The sequence below is a fragment of the Antechinus flavipes genome, chromosome 3 (assembly GCF_016432865.1).
Source record: "Antechinus flavipes isolate AdamAnt ecotype Samford, QLD, Australia chromosome 3, AdamAnt_v2, whole genome shotgun sequence".
In the NCBI taxonomy this organism is placed as follows: domain Eukaryota; kingdom Metazoa; phylum Chordata; class Mammalia; order Dasyuromorphia; family Dasyuridae; genus Antechinus; species Antechinus flavipes.
Genome location: NC_067400.1, coordinates 4,382,040 through 4,404,389, shown reverse-complemented (window position 1 = coordinate 4,404,389; position 22,350 = coordinate 4,382,040). Strand labels below are relative to the sequence as shown.

Here is a 22,350-nt window from a genome sequence, read left to right as displayed (position 1 = left end):
TCTCTAGAGAAAGTGTCATGTTTTCCTTGAAAATGATCAGTTTCTTCAATAAGAGTGCAAAGATTCTTGCCTGAGAATCAATAGGGACTTAGCTGAGAACAACATGTTATTGGTGGAGAGGAGACAATCCAGTTTTTAAAAGTTAGATATTCATCTACAAAACATCAAGAACTTCCAATTTGGTGTACCTTCCCACTTATTCTAACATTTTGTGATGAATTAGATCATCTGAAAATCTTCCAAAGGTTCTGCCATAAAACTGTCCCATCTTTTGTTTTGACAAGGGACAGGAGATAAGGCACCAACTCCAATTGTAAGGGAAAGGTCAAAGGATCAGAAATGCTTAAGTTTAGAGCTATAAACAGTTCTAGTTCCACTCCTTTATTTTATAGATGAAGAAACTGAGGGGTAAACTGCCTTGTCTACAATCAGAGATGTAGCAAATAGCAGAATTCAGACCTGGGGATTTTAATAGATTCCCACAGCTGACATTGTGATCTATGAAATACCTACCATCTCTGGAATGAAGAGTATTTTTTTTTTATGAAGAGTTAATAACAATAACAACAACACAATGAAAAAAAAGGTAGAGTGTCTCCTTACCTTCAATGGGTTTAGGGACAAAGTGTGATGAGGGTTTGGTTTTTTTCACTCTGTTTCCTTTCATAATTTGACCTTCTTTATTGAGTCCCAGAAACCAAGCTCGGCCAGATTCCTGCTGCCGGTAGAGTGTAGAAGAATAAATAACGTAGTAGTTTTCAAAGACAGACTCCTTAAATTTGCACTCAGGTGTGAAAACATCCTGTAGGAAAAAGAAAATGGAGACAAAAATTAGAAAAGGAAGTAATTAATCAGCAGTTACTTCAATTTGACATTGCTGAGAGACTTTCCCTAGAAGGGACAAATTAAAGTTTATTGAGCAAAGTCTCAAAGACATTGAGCCATGTTTGATTTACAAAAAAATATAAAGCACTAAAGCACTCCTAGACTGGAAGCTCTTCTCCTCCACTTGAAATTGTACAGAAACCATGAGAACTATTTATTGCCATATCCGACAAATAAAGTAGACTGAGCCATATTTACATTGCAATTCTCAAACTAGTGACTTATTTACTTAAGTAATGAAAAGTATCCTTGTCACAGGGTCCTTGGAACATTACAAATGGCATCACCAATTTGGTTTGCCTTTGGCACAAGAGAATAAAGAGAAAAAATATAATGCATCATCATGTGATTAAATATCTATGGTAACAAAAAAGCTGCTAAGTCACTGAAGAATGATCAGAATATTTTGGATTCTTCTGTTTTTTTAACTATAAACAATTTCTTGTATTAATTTTGTTGGGTTCCTTGAATAAGACAGGCAATTAAGTTGAATTTCTATAAGGGAATACTTTCAGTGTGATATATTGTCCTCAAAGTATCCGAAAGCTAGCAATCATGTCTCCTCAATGCCTTATCTTTTCTAGATTAAAGATTTCCCTTATGATTTCCATTATAGAATATACCAAATCCCTTCTCTCTCCTATTTTCCCTCCTTGGAATATTGTCTATTTTATCAATTCCCTAGCTAAAAATGGTGTCCTGAACTGAGTACAAAATTCTAAATGTGTTCTGAATAGGGGAGAGTCCAACATAACTATTATTTGCCTAGTCTTAGACATCTATTGGCTTCTATTAATGCAGCTTCATTAGCTGTTGAAGCTACCATATTACAACAAAATCCTCCTGCAAAGCCTTACAGGATATGGAGAAATTTTAAAAGTTAATATAAATCAGTTGTTCCAAAATTGCCACTGAAATGGAGATATGTCATGAAAGCAATATATTCTCTGAGAAAAGAAAATCAGAATTTAACCTTGGCTGCAACTCAATAAAAATGTTTCTCACCTTCATAATGAAAACAAAACAAAAACAAAATTGACTAAATGAATAACATTTTATAAAGAAGTCATGTTCTTATAAAGAAGTCATTATAAAGAGATTTTTACTGAAATTAAAACAGAGAATATTTCAAAGAGATGAAATAAACCAAATATACTTTAATTCTAAATAAAATGAACTGTTAGCATCAACAGTGATGACAGGTGTTTTGTTTTCAGTGCAGTTCTGTGCTATTTGTGGCTGTTCTAGAGCACCAGCTTTCACCTGTAAGACTCCAAGTTCTAAAGAGCATACCGTGTTTCATTACTAGTGAGCTTCTGTCTATACTCAGAATTACTGATGAATAACCGAATCACAAATATCCAAAAATTCTTTCTTGCAGCTGGTTCTTTTCCTGCTAATAGCTTTGTTCTCTCTATTTAGAAAAGCTTGGGCATGCATCAGTGGATAGTAGGACACGTGACTAAAGCAAAGTTTCTTTGAAATAAAAAAAAAAATGAAGAAGAACCTAGATTAAGGTCCTTTTCACTTTTAAAGTCATTAGGCATTATAAAAGTCAAATGAAAGAAATGAATAAGAATGAGGATTAGACCAGAAATTTCATTTATTTTTTTTCATTGTTGTTGACCTCAATCAAACACACTGGAGAACCAGAAAAAGTTGAGTAAAAATATCTTTACTTCATTTTTCAATAGACATAAGTATATTAGATGACCTTTTTTTTTTCATGTCTGTTGAAAGGTTAATTCTTCAACAATCTTTTTTTCACTTCTCACTGTAACAAAGACAAATTTTCTTTGTTACCAAGAACTTAGACCAAATAAAATGTTAGATTGACGTAAGTTTGGATGCTATTTTGAGCTCCTGTTTTTCTTACAACTTAATAATTTTGGAAACATGAGGATTCCAATTTAAAATAGTTCATTTTTAAAAATCAAACACCTGGTGGCATTTACTGTTCATTAACAACAAGACTGGTTCACTCTGATGCTTTTGGATTTTCAGTTTGATTCTATTCACATCTGTTTCTCAAGTCCAAATAATCCTATGTTTGAATTAAGCAAATTCTTTTTTTAAAGCTCTTTATTTACAAAATATATGCATGAGTAATATTTTAACACTGACCCTTGCAAAACCTTGTGTTCCAAATTTTTCCCTCCTTCCCCCTCATGCCCTTCCCTAGATGACAGGTAATCCAATATGTGTTAAATATATTAACATATATGCCAAATCCAATGTAGATATACATATTTATACAATTATCTTGCTGCACAAGAAAACTCATTATCAAGAAGGGAAAAAAACTGAAAAAGAAAACAAAATACAAGCAAACAACAACAGCAAGAGTAAAAATGCTTTTTGTGATCTACACTCAGTTCCCACAATCCTCTTTCTGGGTGTAGATGGCTCCCTTCATCAAGATTATTCAAATTGGTCTGGATCATTTCATTGTTGGAAAGCGCTATGTCCATCAGAATTGATCATTGTATAATCTTGTTCCTGCCATGTACAATGATCTCCTGATTCCATTCATTTCGCTTAGTATCAGTTCATGTAAGTCTCCCCAGGCCGCTCTAAAATCATGCTTAAGCAAAGTCTTAAGTTAAGCTGATCTCAAGGATCAAAACATCTAGGTAGATTAGTATCTGAAAATAATGTGTAAGTTTTAACGGACTTATAAGTCGCTGTGCATTAAGAAAGCAAGAAGTTTAGGGTGCAGACTTAAACTTAATGATAGAAAAAGAAACAATCTTTTTTTTTTTTATCATTAATACCATACTGAAATAAGAATAAACTTTAGAATGAGCACTGAAATCATGGAGTAAAGAATAAAAACTACTGATCAGGGTTGCCATAGAGAGCATGGATAAGTTGATCCCTGAGCTTCTTTCCAACTCTCATTTACTTCTGCTTCAAGAAGACAACACAGTTACACCTCCCACTCACTGCCAGTTCTACCTCAGTTAGATTAGCCATCCATCCTTTCTTTGCATTATGATTATGATCATCTCAATCTTTCTGACCGTCCAGTTAAAAAAAAAAAAAAACTGGCAATTGAGAATGAGGAAACTCAGAATATCTTGAATCACACAGGAGATATAGCTTGAAATATGAAAGGTACTAAAGGTAATAACTGGTCAAAATACTTTTTTTTGTGATGATGAAATTCAAATCTAGAGAAATGAAGTGACTTAAAGGTCATTTAATATAGTTATGTCTATTGAAAAATGAAGTGAAGATATTTTTACTCAACTTTTTCTGGTTCTCCAGGGTGTTTGATTGAGGTCAACAACAATGAAATCAGAATATCATCTTCATAGGAATTAAAGTGACATTTTCCCTAGTAATAATAAGGCAAATAGAAAGAAAAAATCCTGAGGGAAATAACTTCCATTGGAGATTTTTAGTCTCTACATGTTACATGAGGGAAGAATCCTGATCAGTCAATTATCACACAGGAGGCATAGCAAGAAATACGGGTCAAAATACTTTTTTCTGATGATGAAATTCAAGTCTAGAGAAATGAAGTGATTTAATCACATAACTAATTTTTGTATAAGACACAAAGAAAATCTTTCCTTCCAGAAAGGCTATGAAAATATACCTTAATCTTTGGTAACTTAAGGAACTTTTAAAATATAGTGTGGCACAGATATGAAATGAAATTTTATTATATAAGCTATGGCATATCATTTCATGTATTGCCTAAGCACTAATGCCTAAGAATTATAGAATCTAAAAGTGAGAAAGGCACCTTAAAGCACATAGTTAAAGCCATACTCCATAAGTCTCCTTTTCAACATACTAGAGGAACAGTTGTCCAAACTCTACTTGTATTTTGTTGCCCACTCCTTTTTAATATTCACCCATTTTAGTTCTCACTCACATGTTCCTTTAGCATAATGCTCAAAAATGTTTCTTTTGGAGCTTTCGGCAAAGATATGAGCTATAATATGTCTCCAAAAGAACCATTCTGCTATTACATAAAGCATATTCAGGATAACATTAAAATGGGTTTCTAAAAGGGAGGCTATTAGAGGGATTTGTATGAAGGGAAGGAAAGGAAAGGGAGAAGGGAAAAAGTAAAGAAAAGAAAAGAAGCTGTGTTATCCAATTGGTCAGTTCCAGTTGGTTCCCCATTTGTGTAGTTCCTACCATTACTCACAGAAGTCATTGTTTATCCTCAGAGAGGTGAAGCCATAACATGCAAGTGAATTAGATTTGAATGAGGGAGGGCTGTAAAAAGTCACCAGTCTAAGTTTCTCCTCTGGAATCATTTGGGACCTCTAAGCAAAATATATTTTGGGACAAAAGAGACACAGTGGGATGGAGAACCTAAGTTTCTCTGGTATATACTGCAAAGATAAGGCAAACCACTAGCATAATATAAGCTTGTGCTTGAACTTGAGTTAAAGGGCATTCCCAGTATCTCTGGTAATCTCCATTCATTTATAGTCACTGTTATCATTATCATCATCATTTCATCATTCTTGGGAGGGAATATATTGTGATGTTTAGTAAACTGACTTCAGAATCAGAAATATCTGAGTTCAAGTCTGATCTCTGACTTGTACTAGCCTGGACAAAAAAGTAAGCTCTTTCTGCTCCAGACAACTGTCTAAAATTCTGTGTTGTCTGAAGAGTGCCAAGGAACATTAGAAAATTATTTTTTTTTCATTCAAATGTTCTCCATGTCAAGGAAATCATTCTTAATATTCAATTTCAAATCATAATTTCAATAAAGATATTGAATAATGTACTTCAGAGCCCTAAAATTGTTTTTTTTCCCAAAGACCACTCCCTCATTTCCAGCCACTCAGCTCATAGAGTTAGCACATTCTTATTTTTGCTCCACGAGGGAAAAAAAATGAATTCATCTTCTTGTTTACATAGAAAGACTCCCAAGCTACATGAAAACACAAAATTAAAAGTTTAGCTAATTAACTCAGAGCTAAATAGGTTCTTTTGCTAATTAGACATAACAAACAGAAGCATAGAAGAGAGGACTCTGAGCCATCTTTGCTGCCCAAAAGGTGCCCTCTGCCAAAGAACACTTCAGCATCAGAGAATAGGGTATCACAGATTGACTGCTCATTTGGACTCAAGGCTATCTTAGCACCAAATAAGGGCAAGAAGGAAGGGAAAACTGCATTTTAGAAGGAGGGTTAAGAAGGTACCATCTGCCTCTTCTCTTTATTCTGATATGCTACAGAATGGCATTGGAAGGAATTATGGAAGCAAGCTGACAAGATGTCCTAGAAATGCATATTAGCCAATGTCAACCAGACCCTTTCTATGGTAACACAAACATTCTTATGCTCCATAACCAACTCACATTAGAAGTTAAAAGCAAACTCAACATACTATGGAAAATGTCTCATGAGGATCACACAAAGAGAAAAGAATAACTTTTAGAAACCAGAAGGCTTATTATTCTTTGCCACATGGTTTCTAAAACTGATCTCAATCTCCACAGGTACGAAGAGGGGTATGGGACAATGTCTCCTACCAATGGGGAAGATAACTGTATACTACCTAAATAAATATTTATTTCTAGATGATAATTAACTCTGCTTAGCTAATTGATATAAACTTATGATCAACAGGGAATGTGAAGGTAAGGGACCCTGAATGGTAATATGATGAAAGTACACCAATTCCCTCATAGTTACCCCTAGAATGTTGAAAGAAGAAATTAGCAACTTTTTCCAGTCTTAGCATCCTAATCCATATTGGGGAAGTAGCTCCTGAGCTTTTAATACACATATTCTTTTTTGGTTTTGCTTACCTTTTTTTTTTTAATTTTCAGAATATAATTTGGGTAGATACTGTTTTTTTTTTTTTTAGTGTAGTTTTTTATTGACAGAACATATGCATGGGTAGTTTTTCAAGATTGTCCCTTGCAATCACTTCTGTTCCAACTTTTCCCTTCTTTCCCTTCACCTCCTCCCCTAGATGTCAGGCAGTCTCATACATGTTAAGCATGTTAAAGCAATACACATATTCTAAGACCATGTAAGATCAAAAAATAACTTCACTAATAATCTTCTATTGATCTATATTAGGAGAAGAATAAACAGAGAGGGAAATCTTAATCAAAATTTTCTGGCCTTGCTTTGTACAACATCTTAAAAATAATTGAAATGGAAGGATTTGACTTAGTAATAGAAGTCATCCAAATATTTCTTTGTGTGAATGACATTGTACATGATGCAAAAAGCCCTAGAACAAATCAAACAGAAAGATAAAGAGAAAGAAATACAAAAAGACAAAATGACACAAAGAATCAGAGAGAGACAAATGAGAGACAGACACACAGAGAAATACAAAGACAGAGGCAGAGGAAGAGAGAAAAACAGACAAAACAGAGGGAGAGAGGGAGGGAGGAAAGAAGAGAGATAGAAAGAGACAAAGAGATACATACAACTTATTGGGATTGGTAAAGAACTAATAAATAGGAGATTCCTCATAAAAAGGAGAATTTGAGGAAATTAAGGATTTTTCATTGAAGAGGTGAGACAATAGTATATTTCAAACATGAAGAAAGGAAATGATATGCTGTACATGAATAAAGAAAAAGAAAAACATCTACAAGTAAGTGGTATAAATCTCTTTAGAGTTAACATAAGAGGGGAAAATAAAATTAATGAACTATAACCTACTGCCCAGATTCTGAAATGCAAGTGGGTAGAGAGAGTTCAGTAGTACATCTATTTTGGATAAGCACTGCAAATGTGCATTATGATGGAAGGAACTGGAAAGGATTTCATCTGGAAATTTATACAGATGGACACTAGGCACATACACATGCACACACTCATATTTTATAGCCAATCTTTTCCCAGTGACTTTTTTTTTTGGTGACATAACAATCACTAGTGAAAAAAAAATGCACATGTGCCATGGGATATTGAAAATCTCCATAGCAGATATAGGTGAATCATAATATAGTCCCAATTAATAAAGGAGCATAGAGAATGATGTCAGAAATACATCCCAATGTCTCAGTATTCCCAATGATTCTGGTGAGCATTGATAAATGACAATAGGGATCTGATTCATTTAGCGATCATAGGAATAACAAATGAGAAAATATAATGTAAAAAAATTTCACAAATCTTAAAATTCCCTACAAACAGTAGCTACCACAATAGCTATTAGAACTTACTATGTTCCAGGTAATGCATTGTATGTTTCATAATTCTCCCCATTTTAGGGAGGAGGAAACTGAGGCTGTATCCTTAAAAAGGCACATAGATTATTGAAACCTGGGTGCTGTTGAATTTGCCCGAAAAATATTTGTTTTTATCCCTTGGTCCTCTCCCAACCTTAGTCTACTTTTTTTTCCTGTTACAGACCTATTTTATGAATAAACTGTAACTGTCCATTAGACAAGATTTGAAAAAAAGCTATTTTAGTGATAGCTATTGGAAACTGTCATTTCTTGCTAGAACCAAAAACAAAATATGTCTCATGTATTGAAAGCACTAGTTAGAAAGGATGAACAAATGCACAAATTTTCCATTTAATAATGGAAAAACATTGGAAATTTGTTTTTATTGAGATGATCTGCATTTAGACTGTTTTCTTGATTAAAACTGTGATCATGTCCTAGTTTGTGATCCTTTTGAAATGAGATTTGCTGCTATAACCTTCACGAGAAAGGGGCTATTTTGTCTTACTTCAAAAATTATGTCTTTCTGGACTGATTTCATTAATAATGAATAAATATCATTCTTTCACAGGCATCTCTCTCTCTCCTTCTTACTCTCTCTTTCTCATTCTCTCTACCTTTCCCTCCCTCTCTCCCTTGTCTTTCTCTGTCTCTGTATCTCTGCGTGTATCTCCCTTTATCTCTGTTTCTGTGTCATTTTGTTTCTGTCTCTGTCTCTCTTTGTCTCTTTATCCATGTCTCTGTCTCTGTTTTTCTCTGTATGTCTCTCCTTCTCCTTCCCACCATCCCTCCCTTTCTTTCTTCCACAATTATCACAGGCATGGTTTCATTCTTATTGAGGTATAAGGATACAGTCATCCTCTTCAATCATTGGGGTTATACCCTGATAAAAAGGATAAAAAGGGTAAGCACTTTATCATATATTTAAAAAAATCATCTTAGATTGTAGTATTCTATTTTTTGTACTTTACTCTATTGACAAAATAAATTCATGAATGAAAGTATGAAAATTCTTGCTTATTTTACTTCAACTATGGAATCCCCTGCAATGGGAAAGCCTTTATAATTTTAACCTTTGGGTTGTTGTTATTGTCCATTCAATTCATTTCTGTTTAAATCTTCATATCATACAACTTTTGGCTATATAACTGGAAAAGTTGTGGGGTAGAGTGCTCCCTGTTGAACTTTGGTGCACACATGCACAAGATATAACTATTACAATGACATTGAATCATATCACAATATATTTGTCTTATTTTGACAAGTAGAGAAAGTGCCACAGGCAAATGGCATCCAACAAGCTAACCCTGATTATGAGGTCTTTTCTATTCCTTCTTTCCTTCCTTTCACTCTCTTTTTCTTTCTCTCACTTTCTCCCTTCTCTCTATCTCTCTCCTTTTTTTTCTTTTATAAAAAAAGGCAGGTAGGAAGACAACAAGAAATGAAAAAATGTAACCAGTATTTCAGATTTTCTATCACATGACAATGGAATTCATATGTTAAAAACCCAGAAGCAAAAGAGTTACATGAAAAATTTAAATTGATACAGAAAAAAGGCAAAGGCAAAGATAAAAGAAAGACAGCTGGAGCAAATCAAGCTGACAAAAATATATATGTGACAGTTAATATGATGTTCAAGTAAGTTTTTATAAAATATATTTCTTTGATGTCTAATAAGGAGGATCTGGAAGAAATGGAAAAGGAGAAAAATCTTATGCTTCAAAAAGGAAATCTTGCTGATAAAGAAAACTACTAACCTACAGCCTACTTTCTTATCTCAATAAAATCTTTAGAGAATGGGCTACATTCATATAAAGGTCATCTGTGGTGATACGAAAAAGGTACAGTAATGTTTTTGAATATGAACTTCTCTGCCAGAAAAAGATACATTTCTTGGGTATATGCTAGCTTTCATGTTCTGTGATAGGTAGTGAAGATTCAAAGTATAAAAAAAAAGAACTAGTCTCTGCCCTCAAAGAGCTAATATTCTATTTAAAAAAACCATGCATGAATACATGCATATGTGTGTGTTCATATAAGCAATTCACTTCAGATTATTAAAGAGAAATACCAATAGCTAGGAAAATGAAATAATAAATCCTTTAGAACTTGATATTTAAGCTAAGAACTTGATATTTAAAGGAATAAAGGACTTTTATGAGGCAATGTTGATGATGAGGGACTTTCCAGGAATAGGAAAGACTCCCTCCAAGAGATTAGAGAAAGAAGATGATTTTATGTTATGTGTAAAGTCAGCATGAATGGTGACAATATATTTATAATATCATCAACACTTGGCACAGGAATTGGTGCATACAATTGCTATAATTGACCAGGAAATGTAAACTGAATTCAGTCTATTTGCTAAACAGAAGAGTTTGCACATTGCTCTAGAGACTGCTAAAACTTCCTGCACAGGAGAGAGACAAGGTCAGAATTATATTTTAGGATTTCCAATATGGCAGTTATGTAAAAGGTGGAATTAAGAGAGAAGAAGCCAGTGGTTCTAAGGTCAAGGGAGATGTGCCTGCTTTCTTCCAAGCAAAAGATGGGGTTTTCATTTGTATATGCTTATACAAATCTTTCTTGACTCCAACAACTCAGTCAGCTACTATGATAAAATCTTAAGATTCAAGGGAAAAGCAAAAAATATCCCTACACTAATCTAAGCAGCTTCCATTCTGATGGAGGATATATGTGTAAATAATGAGCTACAAATATGGTTTGCCCAAAAGTTAGAGAAGGTAACCTTGGGGAAGGGGTGGCCTTAGCTTCTGAAGGAAAAGAAAAAGTGTCCTCCAGAAGGTGGGATTTCAGTGGAATTTCAAAGGAAGCCAGATTTTTTTAAGAGTTAGACTTAATAGTGGGGGAGAAGTTGGCACAAAAACATGGAGGGTTGTATTCGAGGCACAGCAATAAGCCAATGTAGCTAGACTACAATCATAGAAGGCAAGCGAATTTAAGAAAATTGGAAAAGTAGCAAAAGATCAAGTTGGAAAGTTTCCAATACCAAACCAAAGACTTTATCCTGGAAGTGATAATCATTGAGCCTTATTGAAGAAGGGAGGGATGTGATCAGACCTAGATTTATAAGATAATCACTCTGACGGCTGAATGTAAAATGCCCTAGAGTAGAACCAACGTGAGCCAGAGAGATCATTCATCAGTCTACTACCATAGTTCAGGTGAGAAGTAATGGGGGCCTGACCTGGCGGGGGAACTGTGTGCAAAATAAAGAGATAGATTGGGCTGGTATCGAGACAAGAATTTAAAGGTCTGCTAATTTCCCAAATACTTAAAGAGGGAGAGAAAACTCAAGTGTGATGAAAAATGTTACCAGCAAGAATAATAGAAATTTAGAAATTAAATTTAGAAAAGAAAAGGGCTTGAAAGGAAAATGTTATGTTTTGAATGGGTTGGATTTGAGATATCTATGGGAAATTCACTTCAAAAGATGGAAGAGGCAGTTGGTGGCATAGGAATGGAAACCAGCAGAATCTGTTGGGCTCTAAATAGATAGAAAGATAATGAGATAGTGAGATCTCATTAGACAAGTAGAGAGACAGACAGACAGATATAACACTGGAAATCATTTCCCTAGAGAAAATAAATAGAAATGCTGAAAGACTTACAACTAATAATTCAGACCACAAAAGTACTTTGTCATTGTTGCTTTTAAAGATTCCTGAAGCAGGATTGAACAATTTATCTTTTGAAATATAATTTATTTAATTTCTATATCATTATAATATTTTATTACTATACCACTAAGTTATAGAGGTGAATCAATCTTCTCAAATGATTTGAGTAGGAATTGATTAAGATCTCAGCTATTAACAAAGCCCAAAGATACACTTTATGATATCTAAGAATAGACAGGAAACCAACCCCTCAGACATGATCAGCCAGTGCAACACTGGTGTACAAATATATTCATTTCTAACTATTTCCCCCCCAAAAGAAACTAGATGATCTAAATATGCTTTGTGTAAACCAGGGACCTCTGTAACTACAGTATATATGATAAACAAAAAAATAATTTGCTATCCCCAAAGCATGTTTCTGAAAGCACAAGGTCAGAATGGTACATTTCACAATAATTTCCTGATGAATTAAGGCATCATCATTCTGTCTCTCATGAAGCTGGCCTGGGGCCCTTTGATCAAAGTACTTATATTCTTCCAACTTCCACTGTTGCATCCCCTGAAAGAGGAAGGGGAAGGATCAGATACCTTCTTGATTCTTTTTGAGATCAAAATCCTTTGCTGGAGCCATAGAGCATCACACTGGCCATAAGTTTTGCTTCAGCTTTACAACTGGGATGCCCTCTTCTGGATATATACACTGATCCATGCATGAGCTTATATTCTCTAAGTTTCTTATTTATTTTTGTGTTTCATTGTACAATCTTAAATCTACTGGCACTCATCTGTTCTGAATCCCCTTAGGACATACCCAGCTCATCCTCTTAGAACTAAGACTCTCTCTTCACCGCATCATATACATTTTGCACAGATAGCATAAAGACTCCATACAGATCTTTGGCAAAGCAGATGGGTTTCTTTCCTTTGAGTTATTCAATGTCTATTCCTTTAATCTTATAAGTTATCTGTGAACTATCCAATAAGGCTTCTAATTTCATGAATTGTGAGTTGGAAAAAACAGGATGGAGAAAGTGTGAGTGAGTGTGTGTGTGTGTGTGTGTGTGTGTATGTGTGTGTGTGTCTGTGCATGTTTATATGAACTGAGTCTAAAGCAGAGATCTAGATGCTCCTTATTTAGGTATAGGAATTGATCCAATTCAACAAACATTTATTAAGCATCTCTGACATATTAGATACTGGGCTAAAAATTGAGTATGCAATTATTAAAATTTAGTCTTTGGCACAGGAAACTTACATTCTAAAGTATCAGACCTTTATAATCTAAAGGTAGAGGCTTTTGATTTCACTCTCAAGGGAGTCTTCTGAACCAAGGAGGGGTCTACTTTTCCAAAGAAGGTGGGCATCTTTTTTCCACTATTTAGACATAGAGGTTTGCCAGTAATCTTGAGAGTTTAGCCTGCCAGATGTCACAATACCAGTATAAGTTCTAGGCAGAACTCGAATCTAGGTCTTTGTATTCTGTTCAGGATCTCCAGTTTGATATTTAGGAAAAGCATTCCAGAAGAGATTCACCTGCTTTCTAATCTCAGAGTTGAATTTATAATATCATTTCAATGTGATCTCCCTGGGAATTGATTCCAGCATTTGGTGAATGAAATATATATATATTTTTTAAACTGCCTGGAACATTTAAAGAGATGAGCATCATGGACATTTTTTTTTAATTTTTAAACATTTTCATTTAACTTTTTGGGTTTCATATTCTATTTCTGCCTCCCTCCCTTCCCTCCCCCACTCCAAGATAGTAGGTAATCAGATATAGATTATACATGTACAATTATGTAAAACATTTTCATGTTAGCAATGTTGTACAAGACAGGAATAAAAGAAAGAAATGAAAAAAAAAAGTGAAAAGTAGCATGCTTCAAATTGTATTCAAGTAATATCATTTCTTTCTCTGGAGGCCCATCGTAGATCTCATCATTAATCTTTTGGGATTGTCTTGGATTATTGTGTTGCTGAGAACAGCTAAATCATTCCCAATTTTTCACTGCTGTTACTGTATATAATAAATTCTGTTAATTCTGTTAACTCCACTGAATATCAGTTCATGTAAGCCATTCTAGTTTTTTTTTTCCTGAAATCGTCCTGCTTATCATTTCTTATGGCATAATAATGTTCCATCACAATTGTATACCACAGTTTGTTTAACCTTTCCCTATTGATGAGCATATCTTTGACTTCTAATTCTTAAGTGCCACAAAAAGAGGTGCTATAAACAATTTTTTTGTGTAAATGGGTAGTTTTCTTTTGGGGGATGTCTTTGGTATATAAACCTTGTAGTGGCATTATCTGAATCAAAAAGCATGCAACTTTTTAGCCATTTAGGCTTAGTTCCAAATTGTTTCACAGAATGATTGTATCTATTCACAACTACACTAACAGGACATTAGTGTCCCAGGTTCCCCACATCCCCTCTGCCAGTCAATATTTTTATTTTTGTTAAATTAGCCAATCTGATAGCTTTCTCTAATCAATGGTGATTTATATAATTTTTGTATAGTTATAAAAAGCTTTGATTTGTTTGAAAATTGCCTGTTCATATAATTTAACCATTTAACAGCTGATGAATGACTTATATTTTTTATAAATTTGATGCAGGTTTTTTTTAATATTTGAAAAATGAAACCTTTATCAGAAATACTTGGGCCGATTTTCCTGTTTTCTTCTTTCCTTATTATTTTGGTTGCATTAGCTTTGTTTCTGCAAAAACTTATTTAAAATTTTGTACAATCAAAATTATCTATTTTACATTTTGTAATGTTCTCTATATCTTCTTAGGTCCCAAATTCTTCCCTTTTCCATAAATCTGACAATACCAAATCCTCTTAATTTGTTTATGGTATGAACCTTTATATGTAAATCATGTATCCATTTTGACTTCATCTTCATATACAGTTTAGGATGTTGGTATATACCTAATTTCTGCCATATTATTTTCTAGTTTTCCTGGGAGTTTGTGTCAAATAATGAGGCTTTGTTCCCAAATCTTGGATCTTTAGGTTTGTCAAATACCAGAATACTATGATCAGTTACTATGATATAATTTGTATCTAAGCTATTCCACTGATCCATCATTCTATTTCTTAATCAGTACCAGATAGTTTTGATAATTTTCATTTTAAAATATAATTTTATATAATAATATAATATAATATTATAATAAATAATATTTTTATAATAAATAATAAAAGTTTATAATTATAATATAATATAAATATCAATTTATAATAATACAATAATACAATATATAATATAATAATTTTATAATAATAAAATTCAGTTTATAATAGAATATTATAATATAATAATAATAAATACCACAAATGAAATGTGGTATTGCTAGACCACCTGCTTCTGTATATTTTAAATTACTTATTCCTGTGCTTTTGTTCTACATTTGAATTTTGTTATTATTTTCTAGCTCTATAAAATAATTTCAATAGTTTGGCATGCCACTGGAAAAAAATGGATTTATTTAGATAGAATTGTGATTTTTATTGTACTGATACAGCCTACTCATTAACAATGAATATCTTTCCCCCAATTGTCTAGATCTGACTTTACTTGTGTAAAAAGTGTTTTGTTCAAATAGTTTTTAGTTTGTCTTGACAGGTAGACTCTCAAATATTTTATATTTTCTCAGGGTTTTTTTGTTTGTATTTTTTAATGGGATTTCTTTTTCTACCTTTTTCTGTTGCTTGTTTTTGATAATAGATAGAAATGCTCATGATTTATGTAGGTTTCTTTTGTATCCTGCAACTATGCTAAAGTTGTTAATAACTCCAATTAGTTTTTAGTTGATTCTCTAGAATTTTCTAAGTATAATATTTTATCATCTTCAAATAGTAGTAGTTTTATATCTTCATTACCCATTGTAATTATTAATTTATTTTTCATTTTTATTACTATAGATTACTATAGATAACATTCTTAATACAATGTTAAATAATAGAGAATAATGAGTATCTTGCTTCAATGCTGATCTTACTGGGAGAGCTTCTAGTTTATCCTCATTACAGATAAGGCTTGCTGATGATTTTATGTAAATATTATGTATCATTTTAATAATAGCTTTTAATTTTCAAAATATATGCAAAGATAGTTTTCATTGTTCACCCTGGCAAAACTATGTTCCATGTTTTTCTCACTCCTTTCTCCCATTCCTTTGATTTTTCTCTCCTTTGATTTTCAGGATTCACAATCTGGTACTTAATTGGGGATTTTTAATTTGTTCTTTTTTTCTAGATTTTTTTTTTTAGTTTCATGCCCAATTCATTGATTTCTATCTCTCCCTGTCTTTCTCTATCTCTGTATGTATCTCTCTGTCTCTATCTGTCTGTCTCTGTCTCTCTCTCTCTCTCTCTCTTTCTGGTGTAAGTAATTAGAAATTTAAAGTTTAGTTAAATATTTCTTTGACTGCATCCCATAAATTTTGACATATTGTCTCCTTGTTATCAATTTTTTAAATGGAATCATCTATTGTTTCTTTGGTTTGTTCTCTGACTCACTTAATTTTTGTATAAATATATTGTTTAATTTCCAATTTATTTTAATCTCCCATTTAACCATTATTAAAAATAATTTTGATTGCATCATAATCTGAAAATGATTCATTTACTATTTCTGCTTTTTTCAACATGGTTGTTAAGTTTGATGTCCTAATGGACATTTTTGTGTACTTATCATGTAATGCTTTAAAAAATAAAGGTATATTCATTTCTATTCCTATTCACTTTCCTTAAGAGATCTATCACATCTGACTTTTCCAGAATTCCATTCAAGCCTTAACTTCTTACTTTTTTAAAATTTTTTGCTAGATTTATCTAATCCTCAGAGGAGAAAATTCAGGTCTCATAGTAGTATAGTTTTCATTCTTATTTCCTTATTTAATGCATTACCCTTCTCTCAAAATTTAGTTCCTGAACCATTTGGTATTGATCTGATTTTGTTTTCTATGGTAACTTTCAGCAAGATATAGTTTTCTTCCTAGTATTTTTAATAAGATTCATTTTTGCTATTGCTTTGTCTGAGATCATAATTGCTGCCCTTTCTTTCTTTGATTCAGCTGAAGCATAATAGATTTTACTCAAGCCTCTTTATCTTTATTCTGTATGTATCTCTCTGCTTCAGATGTGTTTCTTGTAAACAACATATTGTAGATGTCTGGTTTTCAATCCATTCTGCTATTCACTTTGTTTTATGGGTGAGTTCATTCCATTTACATTTATAGTTATGATAACCAACTGTATTCTTCCTATGCTGTTTTCCCTTGCCCCACCCCTTATTCTTTACCCTATCCCTCCTCACAAGTGTTTTACTTCTGATTACTACCATCCCCAATCTACCCTTCCTTCTGTCAGTCTCTCCCTTCCTCTTCTATCACCCCCATATCTTTTACTTTCTTATAAGGCAAGATAGATATATGTATCCAACTGTAATTCCCTGTTCAAGCTCATTTTGATGAGAGCAAAGTTTAACTTCGGCCACCCACCCTAACATCTTCCTCTCAGTTTTAATAACTTTTTCATGACTCTATTAGAAAGGATAATTTACCTCATTGGCACTAGCAAATATTTAAATAAAGATGTAGAAATAAAGATATGGATGTCAATAAGTGAATCACACAGAACATAGAAGAATACTCAATTACAGACATTGAAAAGAGTCAAAAATGATCTTAGAAGACTAAAGCAAAGGGCCAAATAACATAATTTTAAAGAAACAATGATAAATGTGAAATTGCATCCCTGAGTTTAAGCAATTTATTCATCAAGTGCAAAATTGAGGAGACATGGTTATTTAGCAGTTTGTTTGAAAAAGATCTGAGGGGTTTAAGTGAGTTGTAAAGTTGATAGGAATTTAAAAATGTGATGTGGCAGCTGAACAAAAGTAATGAAAGAGAGATCTGACATTGTAAAGTGAATTTGGCATGCAGGAGAAAGGACAAAAGAGGTCAACCGGAATGGTGAGGCATCTGAAGTTCAGGGCCCAAAAGAATCAGGAATAGAAAATGAAAAGAGTTGGGGGAAACAGGAGAGCTGGTTTCAAATACTACAATGCCTGTAATTTTGCTGTTCTCATTTTATGTTGTGACAAAACAAAATTAAAACAAGGATGCTATCATCCTTTGTATCCCCCCTCAAGGGGGAGCAAAAAAAAATGTCAAACATTTAATAAAAACAAAATAAAGCAAAACAAAAAGTATTCAAAGAAAAACTTTGCTGTGAAACTACACAAAAGTAGAATAGGACACCTTGATAAGTAGCAAATTTTGTACCCTCATTATCTTTCAGGTGAAGCCTTGTTGACCATGATAGTCATAATTTAAATGCCCTTTCCCCCTAGGTGTTGTTTGGACTAGTGATGATTAAGATCTATTCCAACTATGAAATTAGAAAATTTTGAATCCTGTAATAGGACATCAAAGCTTAAAGTTGTATGTTAACAAATTACTTTTGAAATATTGCTTTCTGGTATTTTGAGATTTGATCTGGGACATCTCCAGACACTTTAAACCTATGGTTCTCCCAATGCCATATGGACAGATATTTTGGTCCCTTGCTTAGAGTATAGGGACTGCTCCTGTTTGGTGTCATTGATTGGGGTTGCCTCCAAAATAACTGACTGGCTGAGAAGAAGAAAGATGGCTCTGGTTTAGGGATGTGCCTTCTTCACTGTAAGCTGTATAACAGTGAACTGAGAGAAATCCTGAGCTGTCATCTTTTTGGACACTTTTTTTTTCACTATCCAATGAGAAATTTTCCCATAAAACAAAGGAACTATATCCTAATGTGGGGAGCAGCCCATGTAAACACACACAACCATACTGGATAAGTTATTTAACCTGGAACTTTGTCTAGATATCCTCAGTTTCTGGTTTAAAGGGGAAAAGAATAGGAAAGACTTTGAATTTCTTAGCTGAATGATCAAAAAAAATATTATTTTATTCAGAGAACTGAGATTTTTTGGCTAAATTCAATTTTGGAGTTGCCTCTTTGGATACCAAAAAAAAAAATCATTTCTTAATTTTAAGAAGAATTTCTATATTCTAAAGAAGAAATTTCTAAAGAAATTCTAAAATAAAGAATTTCTAAAAATCTAAAGAATTCTAAATAGAAACAACTATCTGAGTATCAATATCCCTTCAGATGAAGGGCAATATTTATATCATTGAAAAGTGGGACTTGAGAGAAGCTTCAAGAAGAAATCAACCCATTCACCAGAACAGCAATTTATTCAGAAAGGTAGATTTGGTGGATAGGGATTGGCTACTGAGAAGCTCCCAAAAGAAGTTTGATTTGCAAAGAAATTGCAAACCACAGGGTGTCCCTATAAATTTTGGGTGGGGAGTATTAGTTAGGATCCTGTGAAAAAGAGGAGCTTATTCAGAGAAATCAAAGATTAGCCGATGGGAATCCAAACTTCAACTCCTCTCTAATTTCATTCCCTTGCAATAGAGTTGATGGATTCCTAGAAGTTTGAAGGAGAGTTCAAATTGTATCTATTTATGTACTACCATGGGTTATTTCATTTATGTTCACTTTCTATTACATGAAATACTGTCTTGATGGGTTCTTTTTTCAGAACTAGGGACTCCATTATCCATTTGAGGAAAATCTTAGAAGTGACCTCCAGTCAATCTGTACTGGGAAATTGTTCTGAATTAAATGCTACATGGATGTAGTTAAGAAGTCAGATGGAGAAAATGACTTTCTTGGGTAGATTTACAGGCAATGAACTCAGATCATTTGACCTTATTCTTTGCATCCCTGGGACATACTATATTAGGTATGGCTATTATCAAGAAATCACATACATATTAGAATACAAATTCAATCAATGTTGCAATGAAATAGAATTCTTAAACAAGAATTTTTAGCACTAGAGACAATTTTTATATGCAGGAATGTTCTTTTAAATGCTAAGGGTTTTTAATTAAATTATTTTAATTAAAACAATTGTTATAAAATGAAAGGAAAATAAAAATCATTTTGGATTAATTACAATGAGATTGTCTTGTCAATTTTCCCATTCCTTTTTTTTTTTCATTTTTAAGAATGATTTCCTCCCTTTATTTTGAAAAAGATAGTGGAAGGGAATAAGAGCATAACTAGCTTTCATTTTCATAACCCTTTTTCAAAAAGGACAATTTCCTTCATAATGCTAAAGTGATTAAGAATGAGTTTGCCCACTATAAGTCCTATTTCCTTTGCATTATACCTAAATGGAATCCATTGCTATAAAATTTCAGTTTTGAGTCCTGATTGGTTAATATAGTTGAAACATTAGTCTCCTTTTCCTAATGAAAGTTGCCCAAGAGAATAAGTATGATGATTAAGCAGAGAGACCAGGCCCACAAGGACATTTGGAGTTTCCCCTCAGATTTTATATGCATATCTATAATATTGTGCATATTAATTTATATAATTATTAAATGTGTAATACAAATATGTAATATGAGCATTATTAATTAGTATTAATAGAATCCTGGCTAAAGTTTGCAATTTATGCTAATTTGAAACCTATAGAATGAATGTTGCATTATTTGGCTACTGAACCCTGTGAAAGGTTGGATCTAATTAGGCTATTGTCCTTAATTATTTTCCACATGTACTATTCTCCCATACAGATTTTTTTAATTGACATTAAAAACTATTGCACGGGAATATAAGAACAAATATGCACAGTTAAGAAATTTTAGACTATACTTCTATTAGGCCACTAATGTATTCTTCATTTTAACCAAATCAGTATATTTTATTCAACATTTCTCACAATCAGGATAATGAATTCTTATACACTTAGATGTGTTGCCCCACTCTCTCTCCATTTATACATGTGCAATCTCTCTCTCTCTCTCTCTCTCTCTCTCTCTCTCTCTCTCTCTCTCTCTCTCTCTCTCTTCTCTCTCTCTCTCTCTCTCTCTCTCTCTCTCTCTCTCTCTCTCTCTCTCTCTCTCTCTCTCTCTTAAAAATCATATCAAAAAGAAATGAGCTGAAAACTGGCCAAAGCTGGAAAAAAAAGGAAATTTCAAATGACAATGACAGAGTAGTTTGATATGGATTTTAATTTAGTGGCAGCAAAAATAGACTTAAATTGAAAGCAATCTCATAAAATCTCAAGCCTTGAGCCTACTTTCTGTGGCTAAAGAAAGGAGTAGAAAAATATTGAGCTAGAAGTTCAACCCTGTTTTTTGACAGATGAAGAAATAAAGTTCCTTATATTTTAAGAGACACTGAGAGCATAATGGAGCCCCTGATGGATTTGTGGTCAAGAATGCTCCTGATCCTCTTTAGATACTTATTAAATGTTTGACCATTTTATCTCTCTAATCTTCATTTTTTCCTTGATTGAAATACCCCAATAATGACTACATTTTTCCACAGAATTATGTAGAGCAAATGAGATAATCTATATAAAAAGCTTTGTAAACTTTAAAGTACTAAATAAATGGTAGTTAGTACTGTTGAGTGATTTGCTAAGGTGACACAGCTAGAAAAGACAGTCATTTGATTATGGTTGGGAAAAGGAGCCAAATAACTTGAACTCTTTGAATCCTATATTCCTCATGTGTAAAAGCAGTATGACAACATCTAAAGAACCTGACTCAGAGTTGCTGGGAGACTCCAGAAGCTTTGGAATCTCCCTCGAGAATATAAGGCTGGCATAAATAAGAATAATTATATCCATTGAATTTTTGTCACTAACACTATTGCCTCAAACATGCTTTGGCTAATTAATTGATTGATATCATATGTAAAGCACTTTGTAAACACTAAATAACATGAAACTCAGTTTTGATTACTAGGATTCTTGCCAATATTTGATTTGAAGCCATAAGTGTAGATAGTCCATTTGTCATCAAACATGAAGAGGTCAGCTTTAATAAGTGCCTTCACTTTCTCACCTTTCAATTAATTCTTAATCCCTTATGATCTGGTTCCACACTCCTCGTGATTCTGCCCAAAACGCTCTCTCTAAAGTTACTCATAATCTCTTCACTGCCAAATCCAATGATCTTTTCTCAGTCCTCATCTTCCCTCAACTTTCTACAGCCACAGTAAGACTGTGGTTCTCCTTGGCACACTTTTGCATCTAACAAGATTTGCAGGGCATCACTATCTCCTGCTTTTGTTGTTATGTTTTGTTTTTGTTTCCCCTATTTGATTTATCTCTCTTCTTTACTGGATACTCATCCAGGTTAAACCTTGTACCTTCAGGTGTTCCTTGGGTTTCTGTCCTGGATCCTCCCCTCTTCTTAAACTACTTCATTTTCATAAACTCCCATGAATTTAAAAACCATCATCATATTAATGATGTTCAAATTTACCTTTCCTGACTCAGCCTCTATACTAACTTCAAATCTCATATATTTATTTGCCTTCCAAACATTTCTAATTGGCTCTCTGATAGACAACATATGCAAAACTGAACTCATTATTTTTTTCCTCTAAAGCTTCCCCCACTCCTAACTTCTCTAAAGCATCATCATCCTCCCAGTCCTTGAGGCTTACTTTCTAAGTGTTATCCTTGACTCTACCCTATCTCTCACTTCTATATCCAATCTGTGACAAAAACTTACAACATCACCAGAGTTTTCCCTCTTCTCTCATCTGACACTAT

General features: G+C 33.2%; 1 protein-coding gene across 4 annotated transcripts in view; it reads right to left on the bottom strand.

The window, feature by feature from the left end:
• The window catches only part of FGF12 (fibroblast growth factor 12), a 524,631-nt gene that overhangs the window by 19,976 nt on the left and 482,305 nt on the right, over positions 1-22,350 (bottom strand). For all 4 annotated transcript variants that reach the window (XM_051991636.1, XM_051991635.1, XM_051991634.1 and 1 more), the window contains one exon: positions 604-802. In XM_051991636.1, coding sequence (XP_051847596.1) covers positions 604-802 — 199 coding nt within the window. The remainder of the gene's footprint in view (positions 1-603; positions 803-22,350) is intronic.